We start from the raw sequence: 19,865 nt of genomic DNA, 5'->3' as shown, positions 1-19,865 counted from the left end.
GTAGATATGAGAAAGTATTTCATTGATCGGTTCCGCACGACAACGTTCAAGCACAGGAAGTACATTTATATATAATACACTTTTATCCAAAGACATGTGCCATGGAGAAAGCAGGATCAGCCGGTCCCTGGATCAGTTAAAGGTCTTGCTCAAAGGTCCAACGGTCCAATCACTCTGGCCATGGGATTCGAACTGGCAATCTTCCAATCATGGGCACAGGTATAGTTGCCACCCATCCTATATATTACTGGATTGTCCTGTATTGAAAAAACAAATTTGCCTAATTTCATCATCGGTATCACCGGGGACCCAGGGTGGGTGTGAAGGTGAGGGGAGTAGGGGGGCAACATTTCTTTGGATTGAAAGTGGTAACCCTAGGCACACTGTATCACCTATAATTGGGACATTATAATGGAGGTTACTTTGCATGGATGAGGTCTGGGGAACCATAAAGCATTGAACTATTCAACACCCAGGTGAGAGATTTTTTTTTTGTTTTGCTGCAATGTGTAGTTTTTCCAGTTGGTGTCGCAATAACACGCATACCAACAGAGCCAGCGCCCGATCCCGCAACTCACGTAGCCTATGCTATAGAAATCAACGCAAAACTAGAATGGGACCCGTAATTACTTTGAAGACAGTTAAATGGAGGTACCAGCACTCGGAAAGGCTGGTTACTTTTCGACTATAAATTTTATTTTATTAATTAAATACATATTACACCTGATATGACTTTTCAAACAATTTCCACACATTTGTTTCTCACTGAAATTGAAAATATGCCACTACCAAAATACGCGTACCATGTAGGCATTAATCTGTGACTGAATGGCAGATGCCATTCTCATGTTTCAAGTTTAATCATCGTGTGTTTTCAGAGAAGAGAGAGATTTCTCGCTTTGCAGAACTGAGAAAAATAGCTAACGCATGTTTTATGGTGACTTGTAGTGGATTTTTGTCAATAAACTTGTAAAACACTGAGTTTAGGTTTAAAATTCACAGCTTATGTTCATATGACTGATTTACCTGTTAGATTACTGCATCTAAATGCAGAAATGCTTCCCAATAACATTCCCTGTGTTCCCGTAAACCCAAACACTTCTCCTGCTTTTGCTGTTCTAGTTCAGCGCTGCGTTATTTCTATGTTCTGCTCATCCAGAGAGCCCACGCTGGCACGAAGTACGCCCGCACGTACGCGCCGCAGATTTTCTCTCGCGATATTTCGCGATGTTTCCGGTGTTGTGAATGCCCCTGGAAACATGGCGGTCAGCATCCGCGGCCGTCAGATCCGAAGCCTTCGGATGCGAGGTAAGTTGGGGCTGTGCCCCCCTGAACCAGAACCACGCCGGACGGTGACCGTAGATCCTGATATGTACTTTGCAGCTCTCAACTGTCCTTGTGATCTCACTGTGGACTGCACTGTGTGTTTTGACAGGTCGGAATGACAGCGGGGAGGAGAACGTACCGCTCGATCTCAGTAGAGGTAAGAGTGACAGTCAAACTGGGGACACTGTAGGGGACTGGAAGGGCCGGCGGACATCTAAGCGTTAGGTTGGTTCCTGAATGCAGGCCCTCTCCGTTCACACCGCGCCGGACCATTCGGATCTCAAGCCAGTGATGGATATATGGTGCGGTCACCTTTCTGATTGTGCTGCCGGGCGGCTTATGGTCTGGGGTAAACCTAGGTAGGGACGGTTTTTGTATGTCCAGGGGGATTGGTCCACGTCTTGGACAGACCGTTCATGTGCAGTGGAGTTGCGGTCCATATCCGTGTGAAACCCCAGGACCGCCTGGTGTGGGCGGGTCTGTCAGATGCGCCGGCTACTTGAGGGCCCAACGAGGTTTCATCCATCCGCGATTGGGGAATATTTTTAACGTTATCAGTGGCCTGCTCTTTAAATACCGTCGCACAGTGCAGCCACTTACTGGTTAGACACCGCAAGAAATTATAACTATTTACAGTCATCCTAACTGTAAATTGACTCGTTATTCCGTTTACTGCAAGGGTGGGGAACCTGACCCATAGATGGCTAATATGGGTGCGGGTTTTCAATCAGCCAATAACAGTAGGTCTCCAGCACAGAAGTTTAAACCACTACTTTATCATTGGCTGATTGAGAGGTCATCCCAAAAACCTACACCCACACCAGCCCTCCATGGATCAGGTTCCCCTACCCTGGTTTACTGCATTCAGGGTTCTGTGATTGTATATGGTTTATGGATAGAAAGCTTGGTCTGTGTGCAAGACCAGTATAAAAATGGAAGGCTGAATTAGTATATGTGACCAGTATAGGGCAAAGCCAGGGTATGTGTGTGTGACGATTGATCGTTGGCATAAAGACACCAGTGAAGATGACTTGTCCGCATCCGTGCTCTCGTGCAGGAGGCGTGTGTTTGTTTAACTGAAGAAAATAAGTTAGCCGGTGAATTCTCTGACTTCTCGGCCACAGTGGACGCTCCGCTAAGAGAGTCAGTGTCAGTTACTGATTTGTCTTCCTTTTGGACAGTGTGTCCAAGTAATCATTCCGGCGTCTCTAAATGACTGTTACTGCAATATTAAAGCACTAAGCTCAGATGGAATTGAAGTGAACTAAACCAACCAATTGAGAGTGAAATTTGGGTATGTGCCATGCATGCATGTGTGTGCATGCGTGTAGTCCAGGTATACATTACATTGTGGGGCCCAGATGTCCCCACAATGTAATAACCTGTTATTTTGACTTTGTTCAAATTTCACGTTTATATATAAAAAAAAAAAACCTGTGACTGCAATGAAAAAACTAAAAATGCCAAATGACTTTATTTGGTTTAGTTATTTATGGTTGAGGTTAGGGCTGGTTAAGGGTTAAGGTTGTCATTTTTGGGATTAGGGTTTTGCCCATAAAAATGAATAGAGAGTCCCCACAACGATATGAGTACAGGTCTGTGTGTGAATGTGTGTGTTTCTGCACTGCTTTCTGGAATGCTGACGGTCTGGAGGGAAAGTGAGTAAGGGAGGGTGGTTTGCTGACTGGGCAGGAGGGGGTGGAAGGGGAGGGGTGTGGCAACATAGGGAGGGAAGGAGGACAGATGGGGTCAGCAGGGAAATTAAAGGTGGAATCTTCCTGTAATCGGTGGGCATGCTGTGGCCTGCTTCTCTTACACTCTCTGTTCCAGCGCAGTGCTCCACTTTCTGTTCCTCCCCGTGTTTCCTACATGTCCCACATCTCCTTTGTGAAAGGTGCAGCTTTTGTTTTGAGTCTGAAAATAAACCTGCAGCCGTTCCACCTTAAGGATGCTCTTCCTGTGCTTACCTCCTGTTTGTGGCGCACGGTGCAGGTTTGCAAGTTGCTGTGTTTAGCCTCTTGACTCGTAAGGTGGACTGATCCACCATGCGGGTGTTGCTGCTGAATGCACAGTAGCATCCTGATGCGCTGACCTTACACCTGAAGCACGTGGACCTGTAACCTCTGCTTGGTATGGTCTCGGCACATGATCCCAGGCTCCTTTCCATGTTCATGGTAGTTTCCACTGGCTAGTCTGGTGAGATTGGCAGCCTGTTTCTCTCACCAGCTCAGTTGTTGAGTTTCCACTCAGGGTGGTATGACAGGTGTTGGCATCCATTGGCACCATATAGCAGTAGGGGAGTAGTGACTGACCTTTTAACTGAAACAACTTTGACATGTATTTGAATATGAAGTAAACAAACCAGTGTTAGTAGAACAGACCCTATGTGGGTGTTGGGCCTGTTAACTTATCCATGGGCCACTACCTTGGGGCATTACCCATCCATTCTAATCCTGAATGGGGATATTAAAAACATTGTGTAATCTGATGGTGCCCAGAGCTTGAAGAGATCGACTTGATCCAGCACAGCAGACTCGATGTGTCGGTTGCCGCTGCCTGGATTTTCCTGACACCCTGCCTGCAGCGTGCTGGCAAGGCCTCGCATATTTGGGGCATGAGAGTGATTAAACTGTTCCAGGTGAGAGAAGCGACAGAGGGCTCTGGCAGAGCGTCTGTGAATTCATGCCTTAAATGTTCAGAGGCCAGTGAGGAAAAGTAGACTATTCCGTAAGGTAACATGAGACGCCTGGTCTCTGTGCGCGCTTGGACCTCATACCAGCTGACTTAGTGCTTCAGGAACGCTGGAATGATGACCTCACAGCCTTCGTGCTGCAGTAGGGGGGGGGGGGGAGTTCTCCGTAATTTTCTTTACCCCACGCTATGGAGGAAGTCGGCTTTTAGAGTTGTTTATGAAAGATAACAGAACTTTCACCCGACATTGGACAGATTACTGCGTGAGAGGGGAGGTTTGGTTGAATCCCTCAGCCCTCAGTGGTCAGTACTCTGGCTCACATGATCATTTGCATCAGGGATGTAAGGAATACCTGATGCAAGGCTTGTGACGATACTGGACTTTCCACAAGGGAGGGCCTTGTCTTTGTTGCAGTACTGGGGCACTCTCTCTGTGCTATGAGATGTTAGATATGGATTTGGTGCGCATGAGGTCGTCTATGACTGCATCACTTTTTGTAATCCGCCTCTGTGACCTGGATATAAGGTTCCTTTTTGTAGCTTCTGTTTTTTTCAGCCTGTGGTTAAATATGTGTCCATGACCGGAGACTGGCCTTCCTCCTGTACAAGTCGTCTTTCTTTGTCAGTAGGAAAGGCAGGTATGACCTGGTCAGTGAACCCCAGCCAAACGCGATGTGGTCAGTGAACCCCAGCCAGACGCAATATGCTCAGTGAACCTCAGGCATGTGTCACCTGGTCAGTGAACTCCAGTCAGACACGATCTGATTAGTGAACCTCAGCCAGGCGCGACCTGGTCACTGAACCCCAGCCAGGCGCGACCTGGTCACTGAACCCCAGCCAGGCGCGACCTGGTCAGTGAACCCCAGCCAGGCGCGACCTGGTCAGTGAACCCCAGCCAGGCGCGACCTGGTCAGTGAACATCAGCCAGGCGCGACCTGGTCACTGAACCCCAGCCAGGCGCGACCTGGTCACTGAACCCCAGCCAGGCGCGACCTGGTCACTGAACCCCAGCCAGGCGCGACCTGGTCACTGAACCCCAGCCAGGCGCGACCTGGTCACTGAACCCCAGCCAGGCGCGACCTGGTCACTGAACCCCAGCCAGGCGCGACCTGGTCACTGAACCTCAGCCAGGCGCGACCTGGTCAGTGAACCTCAGCCAGGCGCGACCTGGTCACTGAACCCCAGCCAGGCGCGACCTGGTCACTGAACCCCAGCCAGGCGCGACCTGGTCAGTGAACCCCAGCCAGGCGCGACCTGGTCAGTGAACCCCAGCCAGGCGCGACCTGGTCAGTGAACCCCAGCCAGGCGCGACCTGGTCAGTGAACCCCAGCCAGGCGCGACCTGGTCAGTGAACCCCAGCCAGGCGCGACCTGGTCAGTGAACTTCAGACAGATATGACCTGGTCAGTGAACCTCAGACAGGCACGACCTGGTCACTGAACCCCAGCCAGGCGCGACCTGGTCACCTCAGCTCGGTTCATTCAAGCATCCGATAGTCCAAAATTCTTCTGCTGCTTTTGTACAGCATGACTCTCTCTTCAGCCACCTTTTCAGCTCTTCTCCTTCCTCAGACCCTGGTGATAACCTGCGTGAGATCCTGCAGAATGTGGCCAGACCACAAGGCGTCACCAACATGAGGAAACTGGGCCACCTCAACAACTTTATTAAGGTGCGTGACTACAGGAGTGTTACCTTTAACCGACCTGCTATTTGGATAAAGATGATCGCATTGTTGGGCCTCCCTGTCCTTCTGTTGGTGGGGTGGAGGTTCCTTACTGTTTGTACACCAACCCTGTCTGTCAGCACAGTCTCAGGATGGCTGATGGTTGTCTGGTTCCCTCACAACATTTCTCTCATGCTTGCAGCTTCTCTGCAGTGTTGGCCACAATGAGGAGAAGTTTGGGTTTACGTATGAAGAGATCATCATGTGGTGAGTCCTCTGGGGTGAAGGGTGCAGCGGCGCCCCCTGTGGTGAAGGGATGCACTGCTCTGTTTGCCATGCTCTACCAGCCCTGTCCGCAGGCGTCTGACTCTGCCCCTCTGTCCTTCAGCCTGCGGCTGGCACTGCTCAATGAGGCCAAGGAGGTACGGGCAGCAGGTCTGCGGGCGCTGCGCTACCTCATCCGTGATACCAGTGTCCTTCAGAAGGTGCTTCGACTACAGGTAGACTACCTGATTGCCAGGTGAGTGACAGGGCATCAGTGGTCCCACCTTCCTATTTGGTTCACTTTTTGCAGTTGGTTAGGGTGAGAGACTTGGTTTTGTTCCATCTGAGCTTTCCCTCCCAGGTGCATTGACATACAACAGAGCAATGAGGTGGAGCGGACACAGGCCCTGAGACTGGTGCGCAAGGTAAGATGCCATCCCATACTGTTCTGGGTGGTTATAGTGTGTGTTGTGCTTTCACAGGTGGTCTGAGTGTGTTCTGGGCTGCCCCCCTAGTGGTTGCAGTGTGTTCTGGGCTGCCCCCTAGTGGTTGCAGTGTGTTCCAGGCTGTCCTGGGTGGTTGGAGTTTGTTCCCCATGATAAGAGTGTGTTCTGGGCTGCCCCCCAGTGGTTGCAGTGTGTTCTGGGCTGTCCCCCAGTGGTTGCAGTGTGTTCTGGGCTGCCCCCCTAGTGGTTGCAGTGTGTTCTGGGCTGCCCCCCTAGTGGTTGCAGTGTGTTCTGGGCTGCCCCCCTAGTGGTTGCAGTGTGTTCTGGGCTGCCCCCTAGTGGTTGCAGTGTGTTCCAGGCTGTCCTGGGTGGTTGGAGTTTGTTCCCCATGATAAGAGTGTGTTCTGGGCTGCCCCCCAGTGGTTGCAGTGTGTTCTGGGCTGCCCCCCAGTGGTTGCTGTGTGTTCTGGGCTGCCCCCCAGTGGTTGCAATGTGTTCTGGGCTGCCCCCCAGTGGTTGAAGTGTGTTCCAGGCTGTCCTGGGTGGTTGGAGTTTGTTTCCCATGATAAGAGTGTGTTCTGGGCTGCCCCCCAGTGGTTGCAGTGTGTTCTGGGCTGCCCCCCAGTGGTTGCAGTGTGTTCTGGGCTGCCCCCTAGTGGTTGAAGTGTGTTCCAGGCTGTCCTGGGTGGTTGGAGTTTGTTTCCCATGATAAGAGTGTGTTCTGGGCTGCCCCCTAGTGGTAGTGATGTGTCCCAGTTTGTCCCATGTGGTTACAGTGTGTCTCAGGCTGTCCTGGGTGGTAGGACTGCATGCCAGAAGACCTATTAGGACTGTATGTCTCTTTTAGTTTAGTGCTGAATAAATCCTGAACTGTTTGGCAAACTCTAAGAATGTATGTTCTCAAGTTGGCTGCCATGTTACCTAGTGGTTCTGATTCTTTTGCTTTTGCCGCCCCCTGCAGATGATCACCGTGAATGCGCTGCTATTCCCCAGCTCCATCACCAACTCCCTAATCGCTGTGGGCAACGATGGCCTGCAGGAGCGTGATCGCATGGTGCGCGCCTGCCTGGCTACCATCTGTGAGCTGGGTGGGTGTCATGGCTCTGGTCCACTGTCTTTTCCATGAAATGAGCTTCTGGCTGAATCTCAAACCCATCCCTACTCACTAGCACTTCACTATGGAGTGACGCTTTGTGTGAAGTCACACTTGCAGCTATAGAGGGTTCCCCAGATTGAGCGGAAGGGTATGAAGAGGCAGGCAAACTTTGGGGTGCCCCCCCCGAAACAGGAAGCACCTGTCCTGGATGCCGACAGATGATCTCATTGCGTTTGCTGTTATTTTATATCACTGTTTACAACTGCACATACTCTTCATCCTGCATATTGTAATGGGAAAGAGTGATTTGAGAGCTTAGAATATATTCATTTGCAAAAATATTTACAGCTTCACAAACAGGATTTTTACAAAGAAAATCTAAAAAAAAAATATTTTAAACTGAAGCAACAATTTCATTTTCCATATTATTCTCAGATTACTGTTTTGGTTGTAAAGGCAGCATTAAACAATGAACAAATATTTGTGTACAACAAATCACACAATTGGGGAAACCGGTGGAAAGGAGCTACTTACATTTATATTATATTCCCTCCATGCTTGATGTCCTGCAACAGCAAGGGAGTAGCATGGAGTTTGAGCCGGCATCGCTGCAGACTCGCTATCGGAGGTTTTTATACTCCACTCCCGCTCCGTAGCACTTGGTGTGGGCTGGACGCCCCTCTGCAGGGTGTAGTGGGTGGACTGAGATTCAGCCTGATGGTGTCCTCATTCCGTTCAGCCTTGAAGAACCCCGAGGTGGTGGCACAGAGGGGCGGTCTCAGCACCATCTTGAAGAACGTCATCGACTGTCAGCTGAGCCGCATCAACGAGGCCCTCGTCACCACCGTCCTGCATCTGCTCAACCACCCCCACACACGGCACTATGTTCGCTCTGATGTGGAGCTGGAGGTACCGGTCCCGCACCCTCTTCCACCCCCATGCGTGGTTGACATGCGAAAACCCGCCCACTATTCTGAGTGCTCGCTTGTTCCTTCCAGCAAATCCTGGCACCTTACACGGACTTCCACTACAGACACAACCCAGACACGGCTGATGGGCAGCTCAAGTAGGTCTATTGGCACAGGGCTGGGCAGAGTCAAGGGGTAGGAATGCCAGCCATCTGGCCTCTCTCTGACTGGCTGTCACCATTTGCCATAGGGAGGACAGAGAGGCACGCTTCCTAGCTAGCAGGATGGCTATCGTAGCGTCCTTCCGGTCCTGGTCAGGTGAGCAGGTGTCTGACTGGTTTCATTGTGGCCGTCTACGTTCTGATAGAATCAGTTCATATAGACGCATAGGAGCCACTGCAAACGCTGCCTTTAGAGGTCTCCTCAATTCAATATTCCCTCTTGCCCCAGGGATCATTAACCTGTGCAAATCAGGCAACTCCGGAATCGTCTCGCTGATTGGCTTGCTCTGCATACCAAACATGGATGTCAGGGTAAGTGGGAGATGGGAGATGCCTGCTGGCACGTTGTATTGGTTTACCTGACTGATTTGTCGCTGTATCCACTGCTAACGTCACAGTAGGACATGGCTCCCTAGTTGGGGCTAGTGACTCGTTTGACCTGGGCTCCCCTGGTTCTCCCACAGAAAAGCCTGCTGGAGGTGATGTACGACATATTCCGCCTTCCTGTTCCCGTGGTAACCCGGGACTTCATGGAGGCTCTGCTGAGTGTGGGTGAGTCCTACTGAGGGTTGCAGCCGTTCGTTGATGTGTAAGGGCTTGTTCAGCTTCGCTGCTGTTTCCGTGTTTCCACCCTTAAGTGTCTCGCTAACAGTTGGTGTGCTAATTCCTGCTCTAGACCCCAGCCGGTACCAGGATAGCTGGAGGTTGTCTGATGGCTTTGTGGCGTCAGAAGCAAAGACCATCCTTCCACATCGAGCAAGGTCACGGTAAGGCTCCTATGGATGCCTACAGAACATCCAGAAACCAGGTCCCTGTGTTTCATCGAACTTCTTGCTAATTTCCGCTTTTTCTTTGGTTTTCCTGTTCAGGCCTGACCTGATGGACAATTATCTTGCTCTGGTGCTGTGTGCTTTCATAAACAATGGCCTGTTAGAGGTAGGGCATGTCACCATGGTTACTGTGTGTGAATCATCTAAGAATTATTTATATGTGCCTTTACTGGGTTTTTGGACCAGCACCAACATCGCTGCATTTAATCTGCGTCTTTCTTAGAAAACAATTGTTAAACTTGACGTTGACCTTGCTTGTTTTGTTTGAGTCCCTGTTGCTGCCATTGTCTTTACACGCTGTCCTTGGCTCAGGGTCTGGTGGAGGTCATCACCAGCAGCGACGACCAGATCTCAGTCCGAGCCACCATTCTCCTGGGGGAGCTCCTCCACATGGTACTATTCTGTGACTCACAGTTTCACATCGCCGGCTCTCATTTCTGTGGAAATACTCAGCCCATTCCTTGATTTGTACTCCTTACAGGCCAACACTATCCTCCCACAGTCTCATAGCCACCATTTACACTGCCTGCCCACACTAATGAACATGGCCGCCTCCTTCGATGTCGGCCAGGAGAAGCGCATGTAAGTCCCTTGATCCGGGATCATCTGGTCCTGCTGTTGTCCAGCCGAGTTCACCTCTCTGAAGGGCCGTTCGTCATGCGTGTCTCCATGGTCCGTGTGGCTGTAGGCGGGCAAGTGTGGCCGTGAATCACTTGAAGTGTTTCCACGAGAGGAAGAAGCGGGGACCCAGACCCAGCAGCCTGTACCTTGATCACATCCTGCGCAAGTCCACAGCCTCCCGCTGCTCCGCAGAGCAGCACCCTCGGGCTTCCAGGGACATATACCTCATCAAGGTGACCTTGCTTTACTGTCCAGACCCATAGTACAGAACAGTGTCAGCATTTGGATCTCCATATGAATCTGGGTTTTCTGTCGTCACACACTCTGCACTTGCAGGATACTGAGGAGGCCCTTTTGATGAACCTGAAAGATAGTCAGATTCTGAACCACAAGCAGAACCTGGATTGGAACTGGGTTCTGATCTCCACTATCCTGAAGGTACGAAAATACACCCATAGTATTGTAGACATCTGTGGTGTTTAATGATCAGTTATGGTCATCACACGGATGACGTATCTTCCCTTCTCTGTGTAGTGGCCGAATGTCAACCTCCGGAGCAACAAAGACGAACAGATACACAAGTGAGTGTCGCCCTGAATTGTGTTGATCTCCCGTGGTGAAGTTAGTCACCATCTTCATGAAAGTCATTCTCATGTGGCCGTGTGACCCTTTCAGATTCCTTCACTGTCATGTGACAACTGCCCCCATACAGGTTTGTTCGCAGGCTGCTGTACTTCTACAAGCCCAGCAGCAAGCTGTTCACTAGCCTGGAGCTGGACCACAGCAAGGCAAGGCAGCTCACAGTGACTGGCTGCCAGTTCATAGAGTTCCTGCTGGAGTCGGATGAGGTGAAGGCTTTTCCCGTCTGAGTGTTGGATTAGCTGACAGGAACTGCCTTTGGCCAGTCTCAGCTAACATCTGACCTTCCCAGGAGGGCCAGGCGTACCTAGAGGAGCTGCTGAGGGACATGGTGCAGTGGCTGTCGTCTTGCTCGGGGCTGAAGGCCGACCGTAGCCTCCAGAACAACGGCCTGCTCACTACACTCAGTCAACACTACTTCCTGTTCATTGGCACCCTGTCTGCCCACCCCATCGGAGTCAAAACACTGGAAAAATGTGGCGTCTTCCAGTGGTGGGCCTTCATTCTTCCCATTTGACCCCTAGTATAGTACCTTTTAGGAGTTCCTTGTACCTCTCAGAGAGGAGCTAGTATTGTGGCTTACGGTTTCTGAACTGACACTTTGGGCTTGTCGTCTCCCCAGCCTTCTCAGCCTGTGCTCGCTGAAGAACCAAGAGCTTCTCCTGAAGCTGACCGTCACCACGCTGGACTACAGTCGCGACGGACTCGCTCGGGTGATCTTATCCAAGGTCCTCACGGCCGGCAGCGATGTAAGGCTCTAGGTGTTTTCTCTACTTCACTGCCAGGGATGCTAACCTTTGTGCGTCCTTCACGTGCTACTTCAGGAGGTGTTTGCACATTTTGGGGGGGGGGGGTTTAGAGGTTCACTGGATGCAGTGATGAGCGGAGGAGCTCTTGGGTTTGGTCGTCCGCTCCTCACTCACCGCCCCGCTTGGCCCTTCCCAGAACTGCAGGCTGTACGCCACCAAGCAGCTTCGGGTCCTGCTGCGTGCCAACGTGGAGTTCTTCAGCACCTGGGGCATCGAGCTGCTGGTCACGCAGCTGCATGACCGCAACAAAGCCGTCTCCATGGAAGCGCTGGATATCCTGGACGAGGCCTGTGAAGACAAGGTGGGTTTTGGGGGGGTAGTATGTATGGAGAGTGGCCATTCCTTAGCTTTGCGTTTGTGATGCCATCCTTATTGGGCTTCTTCATTAATGTTTGTAGGCGAACCTCCATGCATTGATTCAGCTGAAGCCAGCGCTAACTCACCTCGGCGACCAGGGTTTACTGCTCCTGCTGCGGTGGGTCGTGCTGACAGCCCCCTTCTTGGATCCAGTGCGTGCCGTATTATACCAGCCGAACTGTGTCGTCACCCACACTCTGTCTTGTAGGTTCCTGACCATCCCAAAGGGCTTTTCCTACCTCAACGAGAGGGGTTTCATCACTAAGCAGCTTGAGATATGGCAGAAGGTCAGTGGTCGGCCCGTCTGGTCAGAGAGGATGGAGCCGGGATTTTGGGTCGTTCAGCTGCATTGAGATTAACCCGGACCCTGACCCACAGGAGTACAGCCTGCGCTATGTGGATCTGATAGAGGAGCAGCTGAACGAGGCGCTCACCACATACCGCAAGCCCGTCGATGGAGACAACTACGTACGGCGGAGTAACCAGAGGTGAACCTGGGGGCTCCCACTTAGGGTCTGTCTCGGGTGCAGAGTGGACCCTGCCTGTTGTGGCCTCCTCATCTCTAGCCGCTTTCAGAAACCTCTCCATTCTGTCTTGCCTATTTCAGGTGCCACAGGCCAAACGTTTACCTCCCTGTGCACCTGTATGGTCAGCTGGTACATGATAAGACGGGCTGCCACCTGCTGGAGGTTCAGGTAGCTGCGTGGGGCCAGATCCCCTGCTGTCTTCAGACTCGAGTCTATCTGTCTCCTCCTCTCGACTGTCTGCTGTCATGGTTTTGCTCTGTGTCCTCAGAATGTGGTTCCGGACCTCAGCTATACCGTGCGTTCCCCGGTGCTGGACAGCTGGGAGGGCGTCAAGCAACTGAAGGCAGCGCTGTGGGCCCTGGTCAGTGCTATGTGTGTTCTTCCGGACTCTTCTGCACCTCTGCTGGGAGGCTTACTTATACCGATACGTTCTGCAACTTGTTCTCAGGGTAACATCAGTTCCTCCACCTGGGGTCTGAACCTCCTCCTGGAGGAAAATGTGATCCCCGACATCATGGCTCTGGCCCAGCATTGTGAGGTTCTGTCTGTTCGTGGGTGAGCATTTACCGGTGACAACCCCCTCCCCCCCCCCCCCCCCCCCCCAAGCACACCCCATAGACATTCAACATACCATGCATGTAGTAACATTAAAATCATGTCTCCCCTCCCCCATTATAGGACCGGCCTTTACGTCCTGGGCCTGATCGCCAGAACCAAGCAGGGCTGTGAGGTTCTGAAGCAGCAGGGCTGGGACGCGGTGCGGCACAGCCGGCGGCAGGCCTGGCCCGTGGTGACGGACGAGATGGAGCCGCAGCCGGCCGGTGAGCTGTCCTCCGTGCCCAGCACTCTCAGCCTCAACTCCGAGTCCACGGGCTCGCGGCACAACAGCGAGAGCGAGTCCACACAGCCTGGTAAGCCGACACCACGACCCAGGGCTGTGTCACCCTTGGGGGAGGGGCGGGGTGCAGCTTCTAGCCCAGTGAGCGTTGGATTGTATGCCTGCCTTCTGCCTCCAGGCCTCTACATCCTGGATGACGAGCGCTTTGGGAGCCCTGAAGCCCCAGAGGAACAACCGGTCCTCATGCGACCCAAGGTCCTCAAGGAGCGGAGCCCTCTGGCGCTGCTAACGCCAGGCCGCCTAGTCCGCAACAGCTTCCTGAATGTGCTCAGCCTGCCGGGCAAGAAGCAGCGCAGCGCCAGCGACCCCAAGGGCAGCAGGGGGGCCTGGGAGTCGCAGCTGGCCAGCCTGTGCAGGAGCCGTACCCTCACCGAGCCGTCCGTGTACATGCCGGGTCAGCCGGACCCGTTCACCTTCGCCCGAGGCCCGGAGCTCAGGGAGACGGTGTCGCGGTCGCCCCGCGGTGGGGGCATAGCAGCCCAGCCGGAGCCTGGTAGCCGCGAGCGCCTGACTGGTGACGGCTCCTCCTCCTCATCTTCCGGAGGCGGCGCCCAGTTCAAGAGCCGGAGCCAGAGCTTCAACACTGACACGACCACCAGCGGGGTCAGCTCCATGAGCTCCAGCCCGTCCCGCGAGGCCCCCGGCGTGGACTCGTCCACCGGCGACACAGACTGTGCCAGCCTAGACACGGTGGGCAGCACGCGCACCGTGCGCACGCCATGCTCGCTCACGCCGCAGTCCGACCACCTGCCCCTCTCCAAGTCCAGCTCGGCGTCGCTGGTGCCGCCCGGCTCCGCCCACACGCTGCCACGCCGTGCCCAGTCGCTCAAGTCACCCTCGGTGGCGGCCATCCGCAGCCTGGCGGACTGCAGCTTCGCGTACACCAGCCCCCGGGACGCGCTGGGCTACGCCACGCTCAAACGGCTGCAGCAGCAGCGCATCCACCCGTCGCTGTCGCACAGCGAGGCTCTGGCCTCCCCCGCCAAGGACGTGCTCTTCACGGACGCCATCACCATGAAGGCCGGCAGCCTGGACTCCCGGCTCACGCCCCGCAGGTACCCACCTACCCCTCCTCCTGCCACCCGACCCTGTCTGCTCTCTGTTTGTTCCGCCCCAAGCTGCAGCCATTTTGTTTATGAGGGAAAGCTGGCTTTCTTTCTCTGACATGCGACGTATCCTTCAGCAGTTTTCAGGCCGGGCTTCACTTCCCTCGCTGGCTAATCGCCCATTCCTCATGTGGGAGAGGCCTAACCTCTCCAGCAGGGCCTTCCTGTCCATCAACACGTTCAACTTCAGTGCAGCAATTTTGAGATTCCTTTGAGAGGCTTACAGGCTCGTTCCTCTGTCGATCGATCCATCTATCTATCTTTCATAGCTGCGTAGGCGTTGCAGAGCCCGTAATGTACACCCTGCATAGGGTCCTGCACAGACACAGCGTACATGGGCTATGTGAGGTCTAGGCAAACCAATGGGCTTGTCTTTGAACAGGGAAAGGAAACCAGAATACATGGGATGCGAACGTCCAGCACTGGCAAGGTGAGGCTGTGCTGCTGGCCACTGCACTGCCTGAAACTCTCTTCACTCCTATGAAAGCACTGGTGTTCCCAAGCGAGCGGATGAACCTGTGGTGTGGCCTGGAGCGGCACACACACCCCACCACTGCGCTGGGAAAAGGCAGTGCCAGGAAATTCTGATCCATTAGTGGTCGTGGCCAGAAGACCGTGAATCATTTCTGTGATCATGGCAGTGGAATCTTCCAGAATGACAGTGTCTCCATCCTCAGGCCATGAGTGCTCACCAGACGGGTTTGTGGCCGACAGCTCCTTTGTCCTGCGGGCCGGTCAGGGTAATGCCCAAGCGCATCGCTTGCGCAGTGTCTTGCTGGTACCAGGAGGCCCGTGTGCACGCCCATAATGACAAGCATGACCCCACGGCGGGGAATGCTATTCACTCTCTCACTCAACTTCATATTCGCCCACAAGCCGTAATGTGCGTGTGAAGAGAGGATTTACTGTAAAGGCAAGCATGCCATCTTACGGTTAAGGGTGTATCTCGTATACTGTGACTCATTTCCTGACCAGTTATTTTGATTGGCTGGCTAGGACCCTGGCTCTGGAGGCCACACCCCCAACCGAGAGTCCAGCGCTGTGGGGGCAGAGCACAGGAGTATGCAGAACTCTCTCAGCACCCTCACCCCCTACTTTAGATGAAAACCATACCCCCGCCCACCAATTATGGCACACTGGGACAATCAGAGCTATTCTTTAGCAGCCTCTTGGCCCCTTTGGTCTGGCAGGGGCCCAGATCTTCAGAACCCACTTCCCCCTCTCCTCATTTCCCGCTTTACTTCGTCCCCCCTCCTCTTCCTCTTTCTGTTAGGCTCCGCCTCCCCGCTGTTTCTTGGTCCTTCTCATCCCTGGTTGTTTGTTAGGCAATCCCTTCCTTCCTTCACCCCCCACTTTCCTGCCTACTCAGCTCATTTGGGAGGGGGCGGAGGTTAATTCATGTAGCAGAGTTCCCATTGTATCTGTTAGGGGGTGCTACAGAACCGTTTGATTATTTATAGAAATAGTGCTGTGAATTTCCTGGTGGTTTGCAGACTGGTGACAAGTTGTGTGCAGGTGTGTCAGAAACAGAGTGTCGTACACCCTGGGGGGGGGCGCTGCCCTGCATTGGTAGCAGAGTGGTCGCTTCCTTTTCTCCTCCCTCAAAGCTCTCCTGCTTTAACGCTCCCCCTTCAGGTTCCTGAAGGCCTTGAGCTTCGCATCCTTGGACAAGGAGGAGCTCCTGAGCCCCATCAGCCAGACCACGCTTCACCGCTCCTCCTCTGTGCGCTCCATGGTGTCCAGCGCCACCTACGGGTACAGCGATGACTACATCGGGCTGGCATTGCCCATGGACATCGCCGACATGTTCCAGGTGAGGATCCCAGAATCTCCCAGGGGAGGGCGCTTCCAGCTTTGTACGGGAGGCAACGTCTCCTCATCCCGAGTCATACCTGCTTCCACCGGTCCCCACAGCTCAAGGAGGCCCCGTATTTCCAGACCAGCCCCCAGGCCGAGGAGAGGGCCGCCAAGTTCTTTATCGGGGGGGAATCGGAGGGTAAGGGCATACTTGGGCACCGGGATGTCAGCTTTTATGGTGGTGAGATGAAGTCCCTAGTATAAACTCCACGTGTCGACCCCCCCCCCACCCAGGCGGCTGCTACACCACCCCCCCATTGCGGCAACAGCTCAGCATCACCGAGCTGATGGCAGCCAGCCGGGCCGACCCGCAGGCGGGGCCAGGTCCAGAGGATTCAGGATTGCAGGAGCATCACGAGGACAACTGCTTGTACTGTGTGGGTGTGCGTGCGCGCGGAGGCCACGCCCACAACCGAGCAGGTGCGCTGACCATCCCTTGCCCGTGAGCCGTGGTGAGGTTCCGGGGTCCCGTTTGCTCTCTGTCTCCATGTCACCACCCCCCCTCCGCCCCACTTCCAGATTTCACAGACCTCTGCTATTCAGACTGGTGTGGCCCTGCTGTCGGCCCCCACCACCTGGAGGTCGTACCCCCATCCAGCTGCTCGGGGGTGTCGGGCTGCAGTGACACGGTGTCCCAGGGCTCTGCCAGCAGCACTCGCAGCACCGAGCTCATGCTGGGTGAGGACCCCCCCCCCACACACTCCGCATCACCCTGTGCTAAACCTGCCTGCCCCTGCCAGTGACCCACATGCTGTCCCCCCCTTCCCAGGAGGAAAGCCCATCCCAGAAGACGCTCCTGCTGGCAGGGCCCTGCTGCGGAAGGAAGTGCTTCGTCTGGTGGTCAGTCTCAGCTCATCTGTGGGAACCAAGGGCCATGAGACGGGCCTGCTTACGTAAGGGTCACCATGGTTACTGGTGGTTTTTCGGCTGATCCACCGCCCCACCCCCCCCCCCACACGCCAGCCTCTCACGGTCACCCATCACCTTTGCAGGATCAAGGAGAAGTTCCCGTACGCCTTCGACGACATCTGCCTGTACTCGGAGGTGTGTCACCTGCTGGCCAATTGCCTGTTCCGCCTGCCGTCCCGCCGCTTCATTCAGGAGCTCTTCCAGGACGTCCAGTTCTCCCTGGTGCGTAACCCACCCACATCCCGCCATGTGCGTTTGTGCCACAGGTCTAGATGTGTGACCCAGCAGGTTAGGAAGCTCTGCTTGCGATTTGCATGATCGTCAGGTAAAATCCCAGGGTTGACAGAGTGATCTCACCATTGGCCCCCCCCGAGCAAGCCACAACTGCTCCAGGGACTGCCTGTCTCCGGTAGAAGCGTCTGCTGAATTAACGGGATCGTGTAGCTGGGTAGATGGAGGGCATGAGTCACCGTGATGTAAATCCGTGATACGTCTAACCCTCCAGGAGTGGTCGTTTCACTTGCAGGTGCAACCCTTCTCCCTGTATCACAGATGTACGAGGAAGCGGAGATGATGCTGTCAACGCCACCGAAGAAAGCTGGGGACGAGCCCTCCCAGGACTCCTGACGGCACTCCCCCACCGCCTTGCACCCATGGCCCCGGTTGTTCTGCATCGCAGGGTGAGGCGGAGACAGTGGGAGAGGCGTGGTGGGGAGGGCGACACCCAGTAAGGCGGAGCAGAGATTACTGGTGAAAGGAAATATATCCAGGAGGACCCTGCGGAGCCTGACCTCCAGAGGATGTCCCCGGTACAGCACAGCTATGAGATGGAGATGACGATGATGATGATGATGATGATGATGCGTCTATTTATGATTTCTTTCTGCAAACACTACAGTTGGTCTTGCACATACGGGCGCTGTCCACCGTGTACACTGCCCATGCTCAGCTACACGTAGGGAGGTGGAAGGTCTCTCTTTCACCCCGAGCTTTTTTTTGATAAAAAAAAAAAAAAAAAAAACAAGAACATCAGTTTAACCTGTATTCTGGCACATTTCCGTTTTCCTGTAATTTTCTGGTGCTGCCACCAGGGAGCGGCACCTTTTTTTGCGGAGCTGGACCTGGTGCCAGATTCAAATCCCTGGAGACTCAGCCGAGCAAGAGGCAGCAGCCTGAGATGCAGTGACTCGTCTGTGTGCCGCATCAGGACGTGGCGGCGTCTTACACATATGATCTGCACGTGTCCATAGGCTCACTAAGGTGCCTTCCTTGGAAAAATTCTTTTTGGGAAGGCATCAGGTCAGGGCATGCAGCCTGTGGCTGAGTCACTCGTCGGCATGCCGTAACGATGTAAAGACTCCAGTCACAGACGGGAAGGTGCCACTTTGAGACTTTCCTCCGAGCTGGAGTCCATCCTTCCTGCCGACACACGGTCTGCGTTTCGGTCAGCAATGGTGGAAGGTTGGAGGTGACCTCTTTTGTGGTGCACACTGCCCATGGCATTTGGGAAGAGCAGGTGTTAAAGAGGGGTTCTGGTAATTAACCACAGGGTGCTGAGCTGGGTACAGGTGGGAGGGAGGGGGGGGGAGATTTCTCCTTTCTGCACTAAATCACCACAGCTTTCTTTTTTTGGGCAGCTTATTTTTTGTATTTGAGTCAATAGTGTAAGTCTGTGATGTGACTTATTTTAATATCTAGTGACTCTGGATTGACAGTCTGGTACTTTCTTCAGTGACTTTGACCTTCCCAGTTCCTCACTGTGCTGATTTTCCTCATGGCAGAATCCTACCCAGCATTCCCCAGATGTCTCCCCCCTGGTGTTTAAACAGCAGCACCGGTCCTTAGGGGAGAAGATACTTAATGTCTGGCTTTGACTGCATTGGGGAAAAACTGCTTCCCCCCCACTCCACTTTTTTATGGAGAGACACTGTTTCTGAAGACTGGGGAGCTGCCTCAACTAGTTCATAGCCGAAACCAAAACAGTTTTTCTCTTCTGTAGTGTCGTTACTAACTACAGGTCAAGTGTTGCAAAAATTGTGAGTCAGAGAGTGTGGCCACCTCCTGGAATGCACTTCCCATAATTCCTCTGGAGAAACGGGACAGACGCCAAATGCGATGGAGCAGCGGGTCACTATTGCACAAAGTTACACTCTGAATTCCTCCTTTATGATTCCCTTTTCCCTGTGCGCGTTTGCGTGGCTAATTTATTGCTACAAAACATTACCTAGAGGGTTAATCCTGACTTTATACTTAAGTATGCAACGTTTCACCCCGGTGACTATATAAATGTTTTATACAGAAAATGCATGAGATGGGTGGGGGGTTAAAACACTGCCATAATTTCGGATCCCCCTTTATTCTTCGTGTTTTTGGTTTGAGCTGCTATTATGTGGACTGCCGGGTACTGCCCGGTGTCGCCTATGTAATATTGTGTACTTGTATTATATTGGAGGAAAAAGCAAGATAAGACCATGAAAAGATGTATTTATTTATTTTTTCTTTAAGGAAATAACTGTATAATTTAAAAACTTTTCCTTAATTTGTGATTTCTCCTGTACAGTTTTCAGTATGTTTTGGCCACGTTATGGTCCTCGAGAATCTTACTATCTTACAGAAGGGATACTTTGTTAATAAAACACCTATTCAAACCTGCATTTGTCTTCCCAATTTCTCTGTCTCCCATTCTCACAATAAAGGG

At 53.2% G+C, this 19,865-nt stretch overlaps 1 protein-coding gene across 3 annotated transcripts; it reads left to right on the top strand.

Annotated features, from left to right (window-relative positions):
* The first annotated feature begins 1,229 nt into the window (after window positions 1-1,229).
* LOC125745889 (rapamycin-insensitive companion of mTOR-like) lies at window positions 1,230-19,819 on the top strand. Of its 3 annotated transcripts, none has more exons than XM_049019145.1 (38): window positions 1,230-1,308; window positions 1,436-1,483; window positions 5,588-5,685; window positions 5,882-5,946; window positions 6,068-6,199; window positions 6,305-6,368; window positions 7,351-7,477; window positions 8,225-8,394; window positions 8,484-8,551; window positions 8,644-8,711; window positions 8,844-8,926; window positions 9,079-9,166; window positions 9,291-9,381; window positions 9,484-9,550; window positions 9,757-9,837; window positions 9,926-10,026; window positions 10,133-10,298; window positions 10,402-10,503; window positions 10,600-10,646; window positions 10,778-10,913; window positions 10,997-11,196; window positions 11,327-11,453; window positions 11,650-11,814; window positions 11,912-11,988; window positions 12,079-12,157; window positions 12,249-12,358; window positions 12,478-12,565; window positions 12,666-12,758; window positions 12,846-12,952; window positions 13,076-13,308; window positions 13,414-14,350; window positions 16,037-16,214; window positions 16,316-16,397; window positions 16,493-16,678; window positions 16,778-16,936; window positions 17,028-17,151; window positions 17,251-17,389; window positions 17,720-19,819. In XM_049019145.1, exons 1-38 carry the CDS (start codon window positions 1,260-1,262, stop codon window positions 17,792-17,794), a joined length of 5,010 nt encoding a protein of 1,669 aa, XP_048875102.1. In that variant the 5' UTR covers window positions 1,230-1,259; the 3' UTR covers window positions 17,795-19,819. The 3 variants fall into 3 exon arrangements, with proteins under 3 accessions (XP_048875102.1, XP_048875100.1, XP_048875101.1); XM_049019143.1 differs by adding an exon at window positions 14,784-14,831 and having other exon boundaries at window positions 12,666-12,952; XM_049019144.1 differs by having other exon boundaries at window positions 12,666-12,952.
* Window positions 19,820-19,865: the final 46 nt, after the last annotated feature.

The sequence above is a fragment of the Brienomyrus brachyistius genome, chromosome 7 (genome assembly GCF_023856365.1).
Source record: "Brienomyrus brachyistius isolate T26 chromosome 7, BBRACH_0.4, whole genome shotgun sequence".
In the NCBI taxonomy this organism is placed as follows: Eukaryota; Metazoa; Chordata; class Actinopteri; order Osteoglossiformes; family Mormyridae; genus Brienomyrus; species Brienomyrus brachyistius.
Note: the sequence above shows the minus strand (reverse complement) of the source record. Positions and strands in the feature narration are given on the sequence as shown.

What these genes read in the sequence shown, in the direction of transcription:
- LOC125745889 (XM_049019143.1), top strand. Translation starts at nt 1,260, where the DNA reads ATGGCGGTCAGCATCCGCGGCCGTCAGATCCGAAGCCTTCGGATGCGA. An exon ending in TGATCTCCACTATCCTGAAG is followed by an intron (nt 10,504 to 10,599) that starts GTACGAAAATAC and finishes TTCTCTGTGTAG; the next exon opens with TGGCCGAATGTCAACCTCCG. An exon ending in GAGCGAGTCCACACAGCCTG is followed by an intron (nt 13,309 to 13,413) that starts GTAAGCCGACAC and finishes TTCTGCCTCCAG; the next exon opens with GCCTCTACATCCTGGATGAC.